At 47.9% G+C, this 16,392-nt stretch overlaps 1 protein-coding gene across 1 annotated transcript in view; it reads right to left on the reverse strand.

Annotated features, from left to right (window-relative positions):
• Window positions 1-16,392, reverse strand: part of LOC781835 (epididymis-specific alpha-mannosidase) — a 43,558-nt gene that overhangs the window by 15,685 nt on the left and 11,481 nt on the right. Inside the window, 8 exon segments of the mRNA XM_024993476.2 lie at window positions 97-203; window positions 1,293-1,497; window positions 4,588-4,600; window positions 5,209-5,288; window positions 5,291-5,411; window positions 10,529-10,688; window positions 14,027-14,115; window positions 15,792-15,964. Coding sequence (XP_024849244.1) covers window positions 97-203; window positions 1,293-1,497; window positions 4,588-4,600; window positions 5,209-5,288; window positions 5,291-5,411; window positions 10,529-10,688; window positions 14,027-14,115; window positions 15,792-15,964 — 948 coding nt within the window.

Here is a 16,392-nt window from a genome sequence, read left to right on the forward strand (position 1 = left end):
GGGGAACAGGAGTCTCCACAGACCGCAAGGTTCTCTTCTTAGAAAGGTATGGGATCCCCGCCAGGCCTCAGGATCCACCACTGGGGGCATGCTTACCAGAGAGGACCAGGGACCTGTCCTGGATGATGGAGGCCATCAGCTTGCATACCCCCTGCATCCCGGCGCCCAGGTGCTCCACAAACATGTCTCTCACTTTGGGGGGTGTGAGTCCCTATGATGGTGTAATGGCGCTGGACCTGGGCCCCCCCCAGAGCTGGAAGGAGTGGGGTCAGGACCTGCCCCTGCTCAACACCTGCTCTCCTGGCACCCACTGGGCACTGGCTCTCCTTCCTTTTCAGCGGGTGCTAATGGAGAAGGTGGGGGTTCCTCCCGCTTTACAGAAGAGGAAACAGGTCAGATAGACTGATGGACTTGCCCAACTTTGTTTACCTTGATCTGAATCCCTGACCCGGGACAAAAAACAGACTTCTGGAAGTGACCCCCGCCCACTACCACCCCCAGCTTCACCTCCCAGGCCTAGTCATCCCATAAGTGCTGCTAACCTGCTCAGACATGCTCCATACATGACCTTGAACTTGTCTGCACTGAGTAGGGGTGGGATTACCTCTTTTTCACTGAAGTGAAACTGAGTCGTCATGGGGTGAAGTGATATTTCTGGCCACTCCAGTGGAGGCATAAGTCAATCTGCTTCACCCGGCTACACACAATGACTGGTCCTGCCAGCCGTTAATTCCCTTTGGGTAACAATGAAAGTCATGGTCAGTGAGGCCCATTTCTGACTGGGTGAGGACACAAGTTATAGAACTTCTTAGATCTCAGTTTCCCCATCTGTACAGTGGGGGACAAATGAGATAGAAATTAGTGAACAACTTCCTTTGTAGCAGCCACAAAGCCCACAGGGCTGTGTGTTCAGTATATTATCCCATTCAATTGGCTGCCTTGCTAGGTAGACACGTAGTTCTCATTGTCCAGGGAGTGAATTGGGCTCAGAGAGGGAAAGTCACTTGCCTGAGGCCACACAGCTCAACTGAGATTTGAACCTGCACAGGACGGTTGGGCACCAATACTGCTCCACTTTGCCCTTTACCCTCTGGGTGAACCTGGTTCTAAAGCTCACTGAAGCCACAGGTGGGAGTCTGGGGACCTAGCCTTGATGCAGCTTCATCATGCACAGGTCCTGGGACCCAAGGTGACCTCAGTGTTCTCATCTGTCAAGTGGACCTGTAGTGACCGGGGACCGGGAGGATCTGGCGGCCTAGGGAGGGGGAAGCACACACCCAGGAGGGTCCCATCCTGTTCCTGCCACTGAGAGGTGTGGTGTTACCTCGGACACCGCCCAGCGGAGCTTCTGGAGCTGCTGCAGGCCCCAGGCCTGGTCCAGGAACCGGTGTGGAGCCAACATGAAGCGTGTGAACATGGACTCCCCGGCATAGAGCAGAGCACTGGCTCGCCGCGCCAGCCCCTTGAGCCCACTTCGGGAGGCATAGAACCCAGTCCCGGAATGAAACATATCCAGGAGAAAAAGGCCAGGAGTGGGTGTGAGGTCCTGCCCATGGAGGCCCCTGAGCCCTAGTCTGGGAAGGGCTGAGGAAGATTTGGCCAGTGAAAGGTCTGCCTGGATAACCCGGGAGATGACCCAGGATAGGCATTGATCTCAAGGCTCCTACCCCAACTAGGCCAGCAAAAGCACAAGACCCCTGAAAGGGCTGGGTAGATGGGAAGGTCTGGCTGGTCTGGGCCAGGTCTGGAGAGGCCTGGACCCTGAGGTGACAGGAATGTTGGAGACATGAATCCCAGTGTGAGCCTGAGGGTGCTAAGCCATTTCAGTTGTGTCCAACCCTATGCGACCCTATGGACTGCAGCCCGCCAGGCTCCTCTGTCCATGGGATTCTCCAGGCAAGGATACTGAAGTGGGTTGTCCTGCCTTCCTCAGTGTGAGCCTGGGACCCTGGGAAAGCCTGTGAGCAAAGGTCTTGGAGGACTTCAGGGGAGGAGGGAGTGGGATGAGGGCCAAGAGGACAAGACCCAGAGGGGAGGGGCCTAGAGTGCTGGCAGCCCCTGTGTGTGTCACTTTTAGGGTGAATAGGAGCCTGGACAGGCCTGCATTTCAGTGGGGTCCCTCTGGCAGCCTGCAGGGAGGGGCAGGAGAGGTGGTGGCAGCTGAGAGAGGCCAGTAGACACTGTCCTGACCCTGACTGAGAGGACAAGTTGCGGGTGGGAGGACGGAGGCTAAGCTCCTTGGCGACAGGCTGTCTCAGAAGGTGGTTCAGTGTCCCCCACTATTTCTGCTTCCTGCCTCCTCCCCAGGCTGGGGGTGGTTTGGTGATTTAGTTGCTAAGCTGTGTCCAACTCTTGCAACCCCATGGACTGTGGCCTACCAGGCTCCTCTGTCCATGGAATTCTCCAGGCAAGAATACTGGAGTGGATTGCCATTTCCTTCTCCAGGAGATCTTCCTGACCCAGGAATCGAACCCAGGTCTCCTGCATTGCAGGCAGGTTCTTTACCATCTGAGCTACAAGGGAAGCCTCCCAGGCTGGGCTGTGCCCCTATTCCCTGTTCGTCCCTCAAAGGACCTGGCTCAGACCAGGAAGGGTAGCCACCTGGCCGGGGGAAGGGTCACAGATGCAAGGGTCATCCACAGCTCCTCCCCCGTGATGAGTGTGTACAGGTCAGGCACAGCCTCTCCACAGCCTCAGCTCTAAGCTCAACACCAACTGACCAAAGCTGACAAGATCCCACAGCCCTCAGATCAGGACCCAAACCTCCTCTGTGATGTCCAGTCTGATTAAATGGTGTTTCCTCCAGTAGGCGTAGAAGGAAATGGCAACCCACTGCAAGATTCTTGCCAGGAGAATTCCATGGACAGAGGAGCCTGGCGGGCTACAGTCGATAGAGTCACAAACAGGACTGAGCAACTAACACATCTCCAGGAGTTTACATAGCCACCCCCACCCACATCCACACCCACTGGACTTCTCTGCATCCCCTCCACCTGGATGAAGCCACTTCCCCACAGACGTCCCCCTCCAACCTCAACATAACCCCTCCTACATCCTTGTATCCCCTCCCACCTCAAGTGTAACCAGACCCACATAGAGCATCCACTTCCACCTGGGGTGGAGCCCCGCCCACTTCCATGTAGCTCCTCCCATCTACACCAGCCGTCCAGGCTCCTATGTCCATGGAATTCTCCAGGCCAGAATGTAGCCTTTCCTTCTCCAGGGGATCTTCCCAACCCAGGGATCCAACCCAGGTCTCCTGCACTACAGGCTCATTCTTTACTGTCTGAGCCACCAGGGAAGCCCAGGAATACTGGAGTGGGTAGCCTATCCTTTCTCCAGGGGATCTGCCCAACCCAGGAATCGAACCAGGGTCTCCTGCATCGCAGGTGTGTGTGTGTGTGTGTTCAAGTCACACGTTGCTGTGTGTGAATTCTTTACCAGCTGAGCTACCAGGGAAGCCATGCCAGAAGCCAGTCCTCCCCTAATCTGAGGTTCCCAGGAAGTGTCCTGAGAGCTAAGCAGTTTCCCCTTCTCACCACTCAGATAAGAGGCCAAGGCTCGAGAGGCATGACCAACCCAGGTCTGTGGGAGTCAGGGCAGCACCCAGACCAGAACCAACCCTGTTAGTGGGGGCCCATCCTGGTGTCTCTTTGCAAGGGAAGGAAATGAGAAGAGAAGTATTTACAGTTGAACTGCCAAGTGGGTGTCCCTCCAGGCCTCCTGGAACCCACTTCACTGATAACAAAGTGGAGGCTTAGAGGGGTGACGTCACTTACCGAAAGCAACTCAGCCCGTGAGGCGAGGAGCTGTGATCTAAACCCAGGTGAGCATCCAAGTCACCATGTGGGGCCAGCCCTCCTGAGGCACTGTGTTGCCGAATGGTGAGGGCGGGCAGGGGACAGGCCCGGGACAGACCTAGCTCCAGGGACCCTGGCCCCATGGTGAATGTTCAGCTAGAGGATGCCCTTGTGAGCTTACCTAGCCTGTCCTGTGTGGATTGCCTCACATCTCCTCTCTGCCTTTCACAAGGACCTCTCCAGCTGAGTGATCCCCGCATGGACCTGGGGCTGGGCAAAGCTGGCTGGAGCCAGGACCTGATTTGTCCCTGGGATGTCCTGGCTAAAACTGACCTGAGTCCTTTCCTCTCTCATTCCCCAGACCTCGGCTTCTCCTTCTGGGCAAATGGGGAGCAAGACAACAAGGATCCTTCAAGGGCTCTCATATTTTATGTAGTGAAGGTATTAGATGGTTCAACAATTTGGACAGCCCCATTCCCCACTGATGCCCTGAGCAGGTCCTGAACCGGGGTGTGGAGGGTATTTCTGCCTCCCCAGCTCAGTGTGATGATAATTCCTGCCTGAATTACAGACAGAGGAGCTGGGTCAGCAGGGGGGTGGTGGGTCAGCAAGTGGTGTGAGTGTGGCTCGTCCTGGGAGGGGTGTTAATGTTGGGCTTCCTTTGGGGCACCTAAGGCCCTGAACTGGCTTCCTCAGCAGGCACTGCCTGGATCACGTCTAGGTTTTGACCCAACAAAAAAAGACAGAGTAGATGCCAGAAGCTACATCTGCTGAGCGCTTCTTCTGGACAACTTATCAGGCTAAAACCTCTTATTGTTCCACTTTGTTTTGACACGTGATGGACTAAGCAAGATTAATGTTCCCCCTGTTTTACTGACATGGGACAGTGCCATGTCATGCATGTACCCAGGCAGAAGGCTCACCCCACAACCTTGAAATGACTTAGACTGTGCTGCCTGCAGCCAGAACAGTCCTGGCCTCTGGGACACAGGCTGGAGGGAGACAAGGTCCCCCATAATGACTGGGTGGTAATAGAAGAAAACTGGGGCCCTGGGGCAAGGAAGGGCCAAGTGATCTAGCTTTAAAGTCAGGAAAGGCTTCCTGGAGGAGGTGATGCTGCAAGACAATTAGGATTAGCAGGAAGAGAAGGTGCCAATAGGGCACTCCTTCAGGCAGCACTGTAGTTAAAGGCATAGAGGCAGGAACCCGCTGTGTGTGGACAATGGTGAATGGCTCGATGTGGTGGGAAGCAGGCTGTGTGTCTCTATGAGTCAGGTAGGTGGGGCAGGGACCATCTCTGCCCTAGTGCCTCTAGTAGGTTCCCAGCACAGGGCTGAACAGACACGGAGTTGGGGGAATCTCGTACCTACCTGGCACCAAATCACCTCCTCAGTCTCCAGAGCCACACACCTGAGGAATAGGGCAGAAAGTTGTGGTGGTTTCGGATATGCCATGATATATGTGTAGAGTGTATGGCTTGGAAGTAGTCAGTGTGGCGTACTCCAAGAAGACACCGGTCTTGGGTGTGAGGCTGTTGATGTAGTTCATCAGACGGTCCATGTTGGCAAATTGCACTGAAGCATTGAAGCCCTGTGGGCCAGAAACAACACCCTGCACTTCTGGAAGCAGAGCCCAAACTAAACAGGGTGAGTTCCTCTTCAACTCTCTCCCATTCTCCCTGGTGGGCCACAAGCTCCCAAACCAGCTCCCAAGCCCTGTGCTCTGGATGTTTCTCTGTGCCCCTCTCTCTTTCTCTCTCCTTTTTTATATTACATCCCCCATGCTTGTTTATCCTCTAGCTCCAGGATTATACCTTTTCACCACATTTCCCCGTTTCTCCAACCTTCTCAATCCTCTCTCTGCAACCACAAACTTTCATATCTTCTTCTCTCCAGTATTCTTGCCTGGAGAATTCTATGGGCAGAGGAGCCTGGCGGGCTACAGTCCATAGGGTCACATAGAGTTGGACACTACGGAGTGACTAATACACACACACAGGAAGTGTGAACAGATAGAATACTAGTGACGAAATTAAACTAGTTTTCAAATGCCTCCCAAGAAATAAAAGATCAGATTTCAAGGAGATTTCTACCAAATACTGAAGAGGAATTAATACCAATCTTTTTTAGTCTCTTCCAAAAATTAGAAGAGGATAGAACACTTTAAATAAGTATGATTTTTTAAGATCAACATTACCCTTACATCAAACCAGACAAGGAAGCCTCAAGAAAAGAAGATTATAGCCCAATGTCCCTGGTGAATATAGATATAAAAATGCTCAACAATATATTCACAAAACAAGTTTTACAATACATGAAAACAGTATTACACCATGATCAAGCAGGATTTATTCCAGGAATGCAAGGGTGTTTCAACAGCCACAAATAAATTAGTGTGCAACACCCCATTAAGAAAATGCAGATAAAAATCATATGATCATCTTAATGCAGAAAAAGCATGTGACAGAATTCAGCATTCATTTATGACCAAAAATCTCATCATAGTGGGTATGGAGGGAATATACCTCAACCTGATGAAGATCATGTATGACAAACCGACCCCTGGCAACACATTCAGTGATGAAAAACTGAAAGCTTTTCGTGTAAGATCAGAAAAGACACAGATGATCGCATGTACCACCTTTATTATGGTGTTACAAATCATAGCTGCAGCAATTAGGAAAGAAAAGAGAAGGCACAGGAATTAGAATAAAAGCAACTAAAAACTGTCACTACTGGCAGCTGTAATGATGTTATATATAAAAATCCCTAGAGATATAAATTGTTAGAATTAATAAATTCACTATAGTTGTAAGATAAAAAGTCAATATACACAATCATATGTTGATGAGCATTTCTCTATACTTACAACAAACTGTCATAAAGAGAAATGAAGGAAACAATCCAGTGATAGTTGTATCAAAAAGGTGAAATACCTAAGAATACTTTTAACCAAGTAGGGGGCAGACCCGCACACTGAAACCTGTAAGGCAGTGATTATAGAAATTGAAGAAGACACAAATAAATGGGAAAATATTCTGTGCTCATGAGTGAAAGAATTGATGAAATGTCCACATTTCCCAAATCTATCTACAGATTCAATGCAAAGCCTATTACAATTCCAATGACATTTTCCCTAGAAATAGAACAACCAATCCTAAAATTTTTGGAACCACAGAAGACCCTGAGTAGTCAAATCACCCTTGAGGAAGAAGAACTGTACAGGAAGCATCATGACTCTGATTTCATCATATGCTACAGTTCAGTTCAGTTCAGTCGCTCAATCATGTCCGACTCTTTGCGATCCCATGAATCACAGCACGCCAGGCCTCCCTGTCCATCACCAACTCCCGGAGTTCACCCAGACTCACGTCCATCGAGTCAGTGATGCCATCCAGCCATCTCATCCTCTGTCGTCCCCTTCTCCTCCTGCCCTCAATCCCTCCCAGCATCAGAGTCTTTTCCAATGAGTCAACTCTTCGCATGAGGTGGCCAAAGTACTGGAGTTTCAGCTTTAGCATCATTTCTTCCAAAGAAACACTCAGAAAGGAATTGTCTGAGGAGACACATGTGCTGACAAAGCAAGAGACTTTATTGGGAAAAGGCACCCAGGTGGAGAGCTTCATATGCTACAAGGCTATACTAATCAAAATAGACCAATATTGACATAAAAAGAGATACATAGATCAATGGGGGAGGATAGAAAGCTCAGAAATAAGCCACACATATAAGGTAATTATTTTACATCAAAGGAGCCAATAACATAAAATAGGAAAAGGACATTTTCTACAATAAATAGTGTTAGAAAACTGGATATCCTCATTCAAGGAATGAATTTGGACTACCATCTGACACTGTACTCACATATTAACTCAAATTAGTTGAAGACTTGATGATAAGACCTGAAACTATAAAGTAAAAGAAAACATAAGCAATAAACTCCTTATCATCTATTTTAATTGTATTTTTGGATTTGATACCAAATGCTAAAGCAACCCAAGGAATAATAAACAATTTGGACTACATCAAACAAAAGCTTCTGCACAGCAAAGTATCTTCAACAAAATAAGACAACCTACTAAATGGGAAAAAATACTTGCAAATCATAAATATGAAAAAGGTTGATATTGAAAATATGTAAATAATACATACAACTGAATAGTAAAATACAAGCAATTTAGGTAAAAAATGGGCAAAGGACCTGAACAGACATTTGTCCAAGGAACATATAGAGATGCCAACAGACACAGGAAAAGATACTGAATATATCAAAATCACAGAGAGGTACCACCTCAAATCTATTAGAATGATTGTTGTCCAAGAGACAAGAAACCAGAAGTGTTGCTCAAGATGAGGAGAAAAGAAAACTTTCATGCACAGTTAGTTTGAATGAAAATTGTTATAGCAACTATAGAAAACAATATGGAGATTCCTCAAGAAATTAAAGATAGAGCCACATATGATCCAGCAATCCCACTTCTGTGTGTTTATCCAAAGAAAACAAAAACATTAACTTGAAAAGACGTCTGCACCCCCAGGTTCATTGTTGCATTATTTAAAACAATATATGGAGTCAGCCTATGCATCCATCAGTGGATGAACAGATAAAAAAAATGTTATATAAATATTTATAAATGTGTATATATATATAAATATATATAGTTATTCACCAATAACATCATCAATAAAAAACAGGAAATCTTGCCATTTGCAGCAACATGGATGGGACTCGAAGTCATTATGCTAAGTGAAGTCAGATAGGGAAACATGAATGCCATATGATCTCACAGGTGAATTTTTTTAATGGACGTAATATAAAAATAAGCTTATGCCTGGAGAGAACAGATTGGTGGTTGCTTAAATGACTGATGGAAGTCAAAAGGTATAAATTTCCTTCGACAAAATACAGAAGTCTTGGAGATGCAGAGTACATCATGGTAACTGTGGCTAATGATACTCTATCATGTATTTGAAAGTTGCTAAAAGAGTAGATCTTAAAAGCTCACATCACAAAAAAAATTTTTGTAACTCTCTGTGGTGACAGATATTAACTAGATCTATTGTGGTGATCGTTTTGCAATATATTCATATATGCAAATATTAATATATGCATATATATTCATATATTTGTTTATGGGGTCATTATGTTGTATTCATGCGGCTAATATAATGTCATACACAATAAAGAAGGAGAGAGCTACAGTTCTAAAAAAAAGTACCCCCCCAACAGTCACAGTATTCTGTGTTTTCCTTCTTGAAATTTGGCTTTGGGGAAAGTACATATAATAGAATTATAGTGAGAATATATGTAAGAGGCAAGGCTCACAGGAGTGAAAGTCTTCCTTTGACTGAGATGAAATCATGTAATGGATAAAGTTGTTCAGAGGCATTTCATGTGTATCTCAAATGTTGGACTCGAATGTCCAGCCGCCTCTGAATGCATCTTTATTAAAATCTGCAATTCCTGGCTCACAGAAATCTTGCAGAGGAGATTATCTTACTCTCGTGGGTGTGTGCGTGCTCAGTCAATTGGTCGTGTCCGACTCTTTTGCTACTCCTTGGACTGCAGCCCACCAGGATCCTCTGTTTATGGGATTTTCCAGGCAAGAAGACAGGAGTGGACTGCCATTTCCTCCTCCAGGGGCTCTTCCTGACCCAGGGATCGAATTCACATCTCCTAAGTCTCATGGTGTTGGGAGGCACATTCTTTACCACTGAGCCACCTGGGAAGACTCTAGTGGGCACAACAAGGTAAGATCAAAGAAAGTTCTCTTTAGGTTTTGACAGGTGAGTCCAGGCGAAATTAGTCCCGTGAGTGGCCAGAGGGATGAAACCTTCAGAATTTATTGCTCTCAGGCTGGCTAAAGAGATATTTCATAAAATCTATTCTTATCTTTTCTCTCTCATGAATTCTGTGATGAGCTCACCACAAAAACTCATGAGAGTGTATAGCACAATAAACAGCTTAACTTCCCCGACACAGGTGGGCAGATCCCTGGACGGGGCTGAAGCGGCCCCAGGGTGAAGGTCTTTGATCAGAGGGGAAAAGTCATGACTGGATCTTACGGGGCCTCCGAGTGTGTTCAGAACCATCTCCAGAAAGAAATGCCAGAGTAATAATATGTTGATGAAGCAAGCCTAGATTTATAAATCCTCCAGCACCCCACTTTGACAGTCATCATAACAAGTAAGAAGTAGGAGGTTGCTGCTGCTGCTGCTGAGTCGCTTCAGTCGTGTCCGACTCTGTGGGACCCCAGAGATGGCAGCCCACCAGGCTCCCCCGTCCCTGGGATTTTCCAGGCAAGAACAGTGGAGTGGGTTGCTGTTTCCTTTTCCAATGCGTGAAAGGGAAAAGTGAAAGTGAAGTTGCTCAGTCGTGCCCGACTCTTAGCAACCCCATGGATTGCAGCCCACCAGGCTCCTCCATCCATGGGATTTTCCAGGCAAGAGTACTGGAGTGGGGTGCCATTGCCTTCTCCAGTAGGAGGTTAGAGGTAGATTTTTATAAACTTTTGTGACCCGGACCCAAGTTACTTTAGGCAGGTGTTTCTATTTTCCTTTGGCAAATACCACATTCTGAACTCCCAAGGCAGTAAAACTGACTGGATGAAGACCAGCCTGGTTAGAGCTGCAAACAGGTAAAGGGTAGTAGCAGGTACAGAGGCCAGACCCATCATGGCAATCTCTGGGTGTAGTTGAGGAATCAGGGCCTGGGATGTGCCCCCTTACCCACGGCCAGAGAACATGTCCTATCTGGAACCAGATGAACTGTTCCCATGTGTTGTTCAACAGTTTCTTGGTATACATCTGAATGTTGTCCTTACTGACAGGCATGTCACTGGGGGTGAACATCTCATCCATGCATTGATCTTGGAAGAAAAACCCTTCGCTGAGAGACAGGGAAGAGTGTTAGGGGGCTGCACCCTGGAAAGGAAGGCAGCCTGGGGTCCAGGTGGACTGGAAGTGCTCTATGAGGCCAGAGTGCATCTGGGCCAGCAGACCCCTCTGATGGCCTCCATCATCCATCAGTCTGACAGGCAGGTCAGTGGTGGGCAGATGAGAGCTTTGTGGACAGAGGGGCCACATTTCAGCCCTGTGGGGGACCTCAAGCACATCTCCTTACAGCTCCTGTATTCCTTCTGCTGCCAAGTGAAGCACACAACCTCTGGGCCCCACTTCCACCATACGGATTAAGTGAGGACCGTCTTGATTCCTCCTTCCTTATGTCAGCTCCATGCTCATCAGATCCACTCCCAAGGACGCAAAGAGGCTGGGGCCAAGGGTAAGCAAGGAACACAGGCACCGTGGGCACCAGACTTCGGGGGTATAAAAATCTTGATACCTAAATTATGGTATTTTAACAATATTTTTAAAGTAAAAATGACTCTGAAAAACTTCTTGATGAGCAGAATCTCAATATTCTGTATAAAGACAGGCCAGCATGCTGGAATCCACAGGCACTAATGTGGTTTGGGACCCACCAAAAGTGAACTTCTGGGGTCTGGATAGCCCACAGCAAGGGTCTTTGCCATTCATGCCAGGAAGCATAGAGGTGACATCTCAACCAGGCTCCAGGAATGACCACTCTGAATCTCTGTGAATCTCAGTTTGCTAATCACTAAGGTATACTAAAATTGAATTGAATTGAAGAAAAATTGACTTAAATTGAAGAAAGTGGAGAAAACTACTAGACCATTCAGGTATGACCTAAATCAAATCCCTTATGATTATACAGTGGAAGTGACAAATAGATTTAAGGGACTAGATCTGATAGACAGAGTGCCTGATGAACTATGGACTGAGGTTCGTGACATCGTACAGGAGACAGGGATCAAGACCATCCCCATGGAAAAGAAATGCAAAAAAGCAAAATGGCTGTCTGAGGAGGCCTTATAAATAGCTGTGAAAAGAAGAGAAGTGAAAAGCAAAGGAGAAAAGGAAAGATGTAAGCATCTGAATGCAGAGTTCCAAAGAATAGCAAGAAGAGATAAGAAAGCCTTCCTCAGCGATAAATGAAAAGAAATAGAGGAAAACAACAGAATGGGAAAGACTAGAGATCTCTTCAAGAAAATTAGAGATACCAAGGGGACATTTCATGCAAAGATGGGCACAATAAAGGTATGGACCTAACAGAAGCAGAAGATATTAAGAAGAGGTGGCAAGAATACACAGAAGAACTGTACAAAAAAGATCTTCACGATACAAATAATCACGATGATGTGATCACTGACCTAGAGCCAGACTTCCTGGAATGTGAAGTCAAGTGGGCCTTAGAAAGCATCACTACGAACAAAGCTAGTGGAGGTGATGGAATTCCAGTTGAGCTATTCCAAATCCTGAAAGATGATGCTGTGAAAGTGCTGCACTCAATATGCCAGCAAATATGGAAAACTCAGCAGTGGCCACAGGACTGGAAAAAGTCAGTTTTCATTCCAATCCCAAAGAAGGGCAATGCCAAAGAATGCTCAAACTACCGCACAATTGCACTCATCTCACACGCTAGTAAAGTAATGCTCAAAATTCTCCAAGCCAGGCTTCAGCAATACGTGAACCATGAACTTCCAGATGTTCAAGCTGGTTTTAGAAAAGGCAGAGGAACCAGAGATTAAATTGCCAACATCTGCTGGATCATGGAAAAAGCAAGAGAGTTCCAGAAAAACATCTATTTCTGCTTTATTGACTATGCCAAAGCCTTTGACTGTGTGGATCACGATAAACTGTGGAAAATTCTGAAAAAGATGGGAATACCAGACCACCTGACCTGCCTCTTGAGAAATCTGTATGCAGGTCAGGAAGCAACAGTTAGAACTGGACATGGAACAACAGACTGGTTCCAAATTGGGAAAGGAGTACATCAAGGCTGTATATTGTCACCCTGCTTATTTAACTTATATGCAGAGTACATCATGAGAAATGCTGGGCTGGAAGAAGCACAAGCTGGAATCAAGATTGCCAGGAGAAATATCAATAACCTCAGATATGCAGATGACACCACTTTTATGGCAGAAAGTGAAGAGGAACTAAAAAGCCTCTTGATGAAAGTGAAAGAGGAGAGTGAAAAAGTTGGCTTAAAGCCCAACATCCAGAAAACTAAGATCATGGCATCTGGTCCTATCACTTCATGGCAAATAGCTGGGGAAACAGTGGCTTGACTTCACTTTTTTGGGCTCCAAAATCACTGCAGATGGTGATTGCAGCCATGAAATTAAAAGACGCTTACTCCTTGAAAGGAAAGTTATGACCAACCTAGATAGCATATTGAAAAGCAGAGATATTACTTTTTCAACAAAGATCTGTCTAGTCAAGGCTATGGTTTTTCCAGTGGTCATGTATGGATGTGAGAGTTGGACTGTGAAGAAAGCTGAGCACCAAAGAATTGATGCTTTTGAACTGTGGTGTTGGGGAAGACTCTTAAGAGTCCCTTGGACTGCAAGGAGATCCAACCAGTCCATCCTAAAAGAGATAAGTCCTGGGTGTTCATTGGAAGGACTGATGCTGAAGCTGAAACTCCAATACTTTGGCCACCTGATGCGAAGAGTTGACTCACTGGAAAAGACCCTGATGCTGGGAGGGATTGGGGGCAGGAGGAGAAGGGGACGACAGAGGATGAGATGGCTGGATGGCATCACTGACTCAATGGACGTGAGTCTGAGTGAACTCTGGGAGTTGGTGATGGACAGGGAGGCCTGGTGTGCTGCGATTCGTGGGGTTACAAAGAGTTGGAGACGACTGGGCCACTGAACTGACGGAAGGTATACTAAAGATTGTTATAATTAAATGACAATAGTTGACGGAAAGCACCAAGAAACAATGCCAGGCACAGAATGCGCCCTGACATCACTAACCTGGTAGTGAGCCCCTACCCACCCTCTATTCCCAGCTGCCCCTTCATCCTGCTGACAATCTCCCCTCTTCAAAGAGGGGCTCACTCCTGTCTATGGCCTCACAGGCTCAAAGGGACAGAAGGTGACTGAACCCAGGTCTTCCAACCAGACAGCCCACAGGAGGGCTGTTCCCATGACTTGGAGGTCTTGGAGTAGCTTCCTGAGCCCAGTGTTACTGCCACATGGCTGCTACCACAGGACCTTGGCTGGATATCTAGACCTCAGTTGTTCTTTCTGTAAGATGGGTGCTCGGTGAGTCCCCTCGGGCTGGCCGTGAGAGTTGGGGCTGATGTGCTTCAGGGAGAGGGCTGGGAACAGGGTCTGGCCCAAGGCAAGAGCTCACAAGCAGTAGCCGTTCTCATCCAGGTCATGCGTGAATGTTTCCTGCTGCGCCATCAGGGACTTGGATCCTCTCCACACGAACTGCATCTCCTGCAAACCCAGAGGGAACAGTGAGGGCCCAGGGGCAACAGGATGCCCGGCTCCCCTCCCCAGAGCCCGCCTGAGTCTCATGGCTGCCTGCACCCCCTCCTCTCAGTGGCCCACGGCCAACGTCTCCCTCTGCTGCCTCCTCCTCAAGATTCCTCCTGACCTCCCAAAGCCACAGGGGGTGGAGGAATTTGCCCTTCAGAAGGCGCCTGCCTGCACGTTCATCCCACCCCTCCTCAGGGCCAGACATGCTGTCAGAACCTGTCAGCCATTTTCTCACTAACTCTGCTTGAATGCTCCTAGACTCGGAGGGCTCATCACCTCTCACTGAGGGTGCAGTTCATTTTTCAAGGTCAGATGCCTAGAAAGAGCTCAGAGCTACAAAGCAAGGATAAAATCTTTCTTCTGTGAGTACTATCTCCGATTTATACACAGTTCACCAACTCCTCTGTGATTTGGTCTCTGAACATGAATCTCTGGCAATCACACCCAGCTCATAGACTTACCTGCAAGAGAATCGAGCTGCTATGGGAAGTGTGTGCAGTGCTAACTGCAGCACTCAGTGGGTCATTATAAAGTTTATTTCTCTTGCCCACTGAGAGCCCAAATCCTCTTTGATAACTCCTGCTGGCCATGCTACCACTGCTCTCCAAATCTTTATTACCTGAGTGATCCTGCACCGAATCCTTATATTTTGGCCTAATTTTCCCATTTATGAAATGGACTAAATTATATGACTCCTATCTGTAACTGTGTGAATAGCGTCCTAGAAAATATATGCTTAAATCTTAACCCCAGTGCCTCAAATGTTGGTTCTCTATACCTTGTAACTGAGTAACAAGGGTAGATAGACCCTGATCCCATGTGACTAGAGTCCTCATAAAAGGAGGAGCTGGACCCAAACATGAGCAAAGGAGGATGATGGGCAAACATAGGGAGAAGTCAGCAGTCTGTAGGCTAAGGATGCCTGAGGCCACCAGAAGTAGAGAGAGGCCCAGAGCCAACCCATCCGAATACTCTCAGAAGATGCAATGCCCTGTCCAGGGTTGACCTCAGCCTTCTGACCTCCAGGCCTGTTAACAACACATTTCTGTTGTTGGAAGTTCCCAGTTTTTGATACTTTCTTCAGACAGCCCTGGGAAATACAGAAACTATATCACAGGGCTGTTGTTTTAAAGGAAACCCAGAGGGCAGTGGCTCCCACCAGGACTGGCACTTCGTAGATGACAAAGGCAGTGTCTGGGTGGTTGTTGAGTGTTACATTCACTCATGCTCGCTGCCCACCCATCAGAAGAGTTATTATGTCCCAGGTATCCTGAACCCCCCACTGCCTCCTCTCTGCATCGAGCATGGTTTACTGAGTGCAGGTCTGTGCCAGTCCCTTTGGAGACTCAAAGAAGAAGGCAGCGCCAGCCCAGCTGAAGGGGGAAGGGGACTCAGAGCCACAGGCATCCGAGCTGGGCCTTCAGCTCAGCCAGGAGCTAGACCTGCGGGAGGAGAGAACCACTCATGCTGGAGGGCACAGCAGGGCAAAGATGGGCCTGGGACATCCCATGGCCTGTGTAGCCGCCAGCATCCCAAATGCTCGGGAGAATAGCAGGGGCTCTGAGATGCCGGAAGGAATAGAGGGGGAAGAAGCAGAGGCGAGTTGGGAGCAGTGGATGTGGCTTGCTGCTCACCTGTTTCTGCTGCATGGTCACCTTCAGGTCATAGTCTATGCGGGAGATGATGTGGCCACTGAAGCCTGCCAGGGCAAACAGGGTGGGAGTTGTGGTGGATGCGCCAAATGAGTACACCTGCCAGGAGAACTGCGGCTGGATCCCAAAAGTTTCATAGAGAAACCCATGTCCTTCTGCAAAGAGATCAGCCTCCTCAGTGACTGAAGGGTGGTCCCTCACCCCCTAACTCCCTCAAGTCCCCCTGCCCTTCTCTAGGACTGGAGTGCCATCTACCAGGCCAAGCAGGGTCTTGCTGCTGTAGACACTAATACAGAGGACTCCATCTCAGAACCATCCGACCACTAACTTACTGAATTCTGACTTACAAGCTACTACATCGAGCCACATCAGCATCACCGATTTGATGGACATGGGTTTAGCAAGCTCCCGGAGTTGGTGATGGACAGGGAGGCCTGGTGTGCTGCAGTCCATGGGTTCGCGAAGAGTTGGACACGACTAAGCGACTGAACTGAACTGTAGTGATATTGAGCCAGGCTGTTCTGAGGCCATCAGAGAAAAGAGATGGAAAAGCACTTGGTCCAGCCTCCAGGGAGAGGGGCTG

Source organism: Bos taurus, chromosome 6, assembly GCF_002263795.3.
Source record: "Bos taurus isolate L1 Dominette 01449 registration number 42190680 breed Hereford chromosome 6, ARS-UCD2.0, whole genome shotgun sequence".
In the NCBI taxonomy this organism is placed as follows: domain Eukaryota; kingdom Metazoa; phylum Chordata; class Mammalia; order Artiodactyla; family Bovidae; genus Bos; species Bos taurus.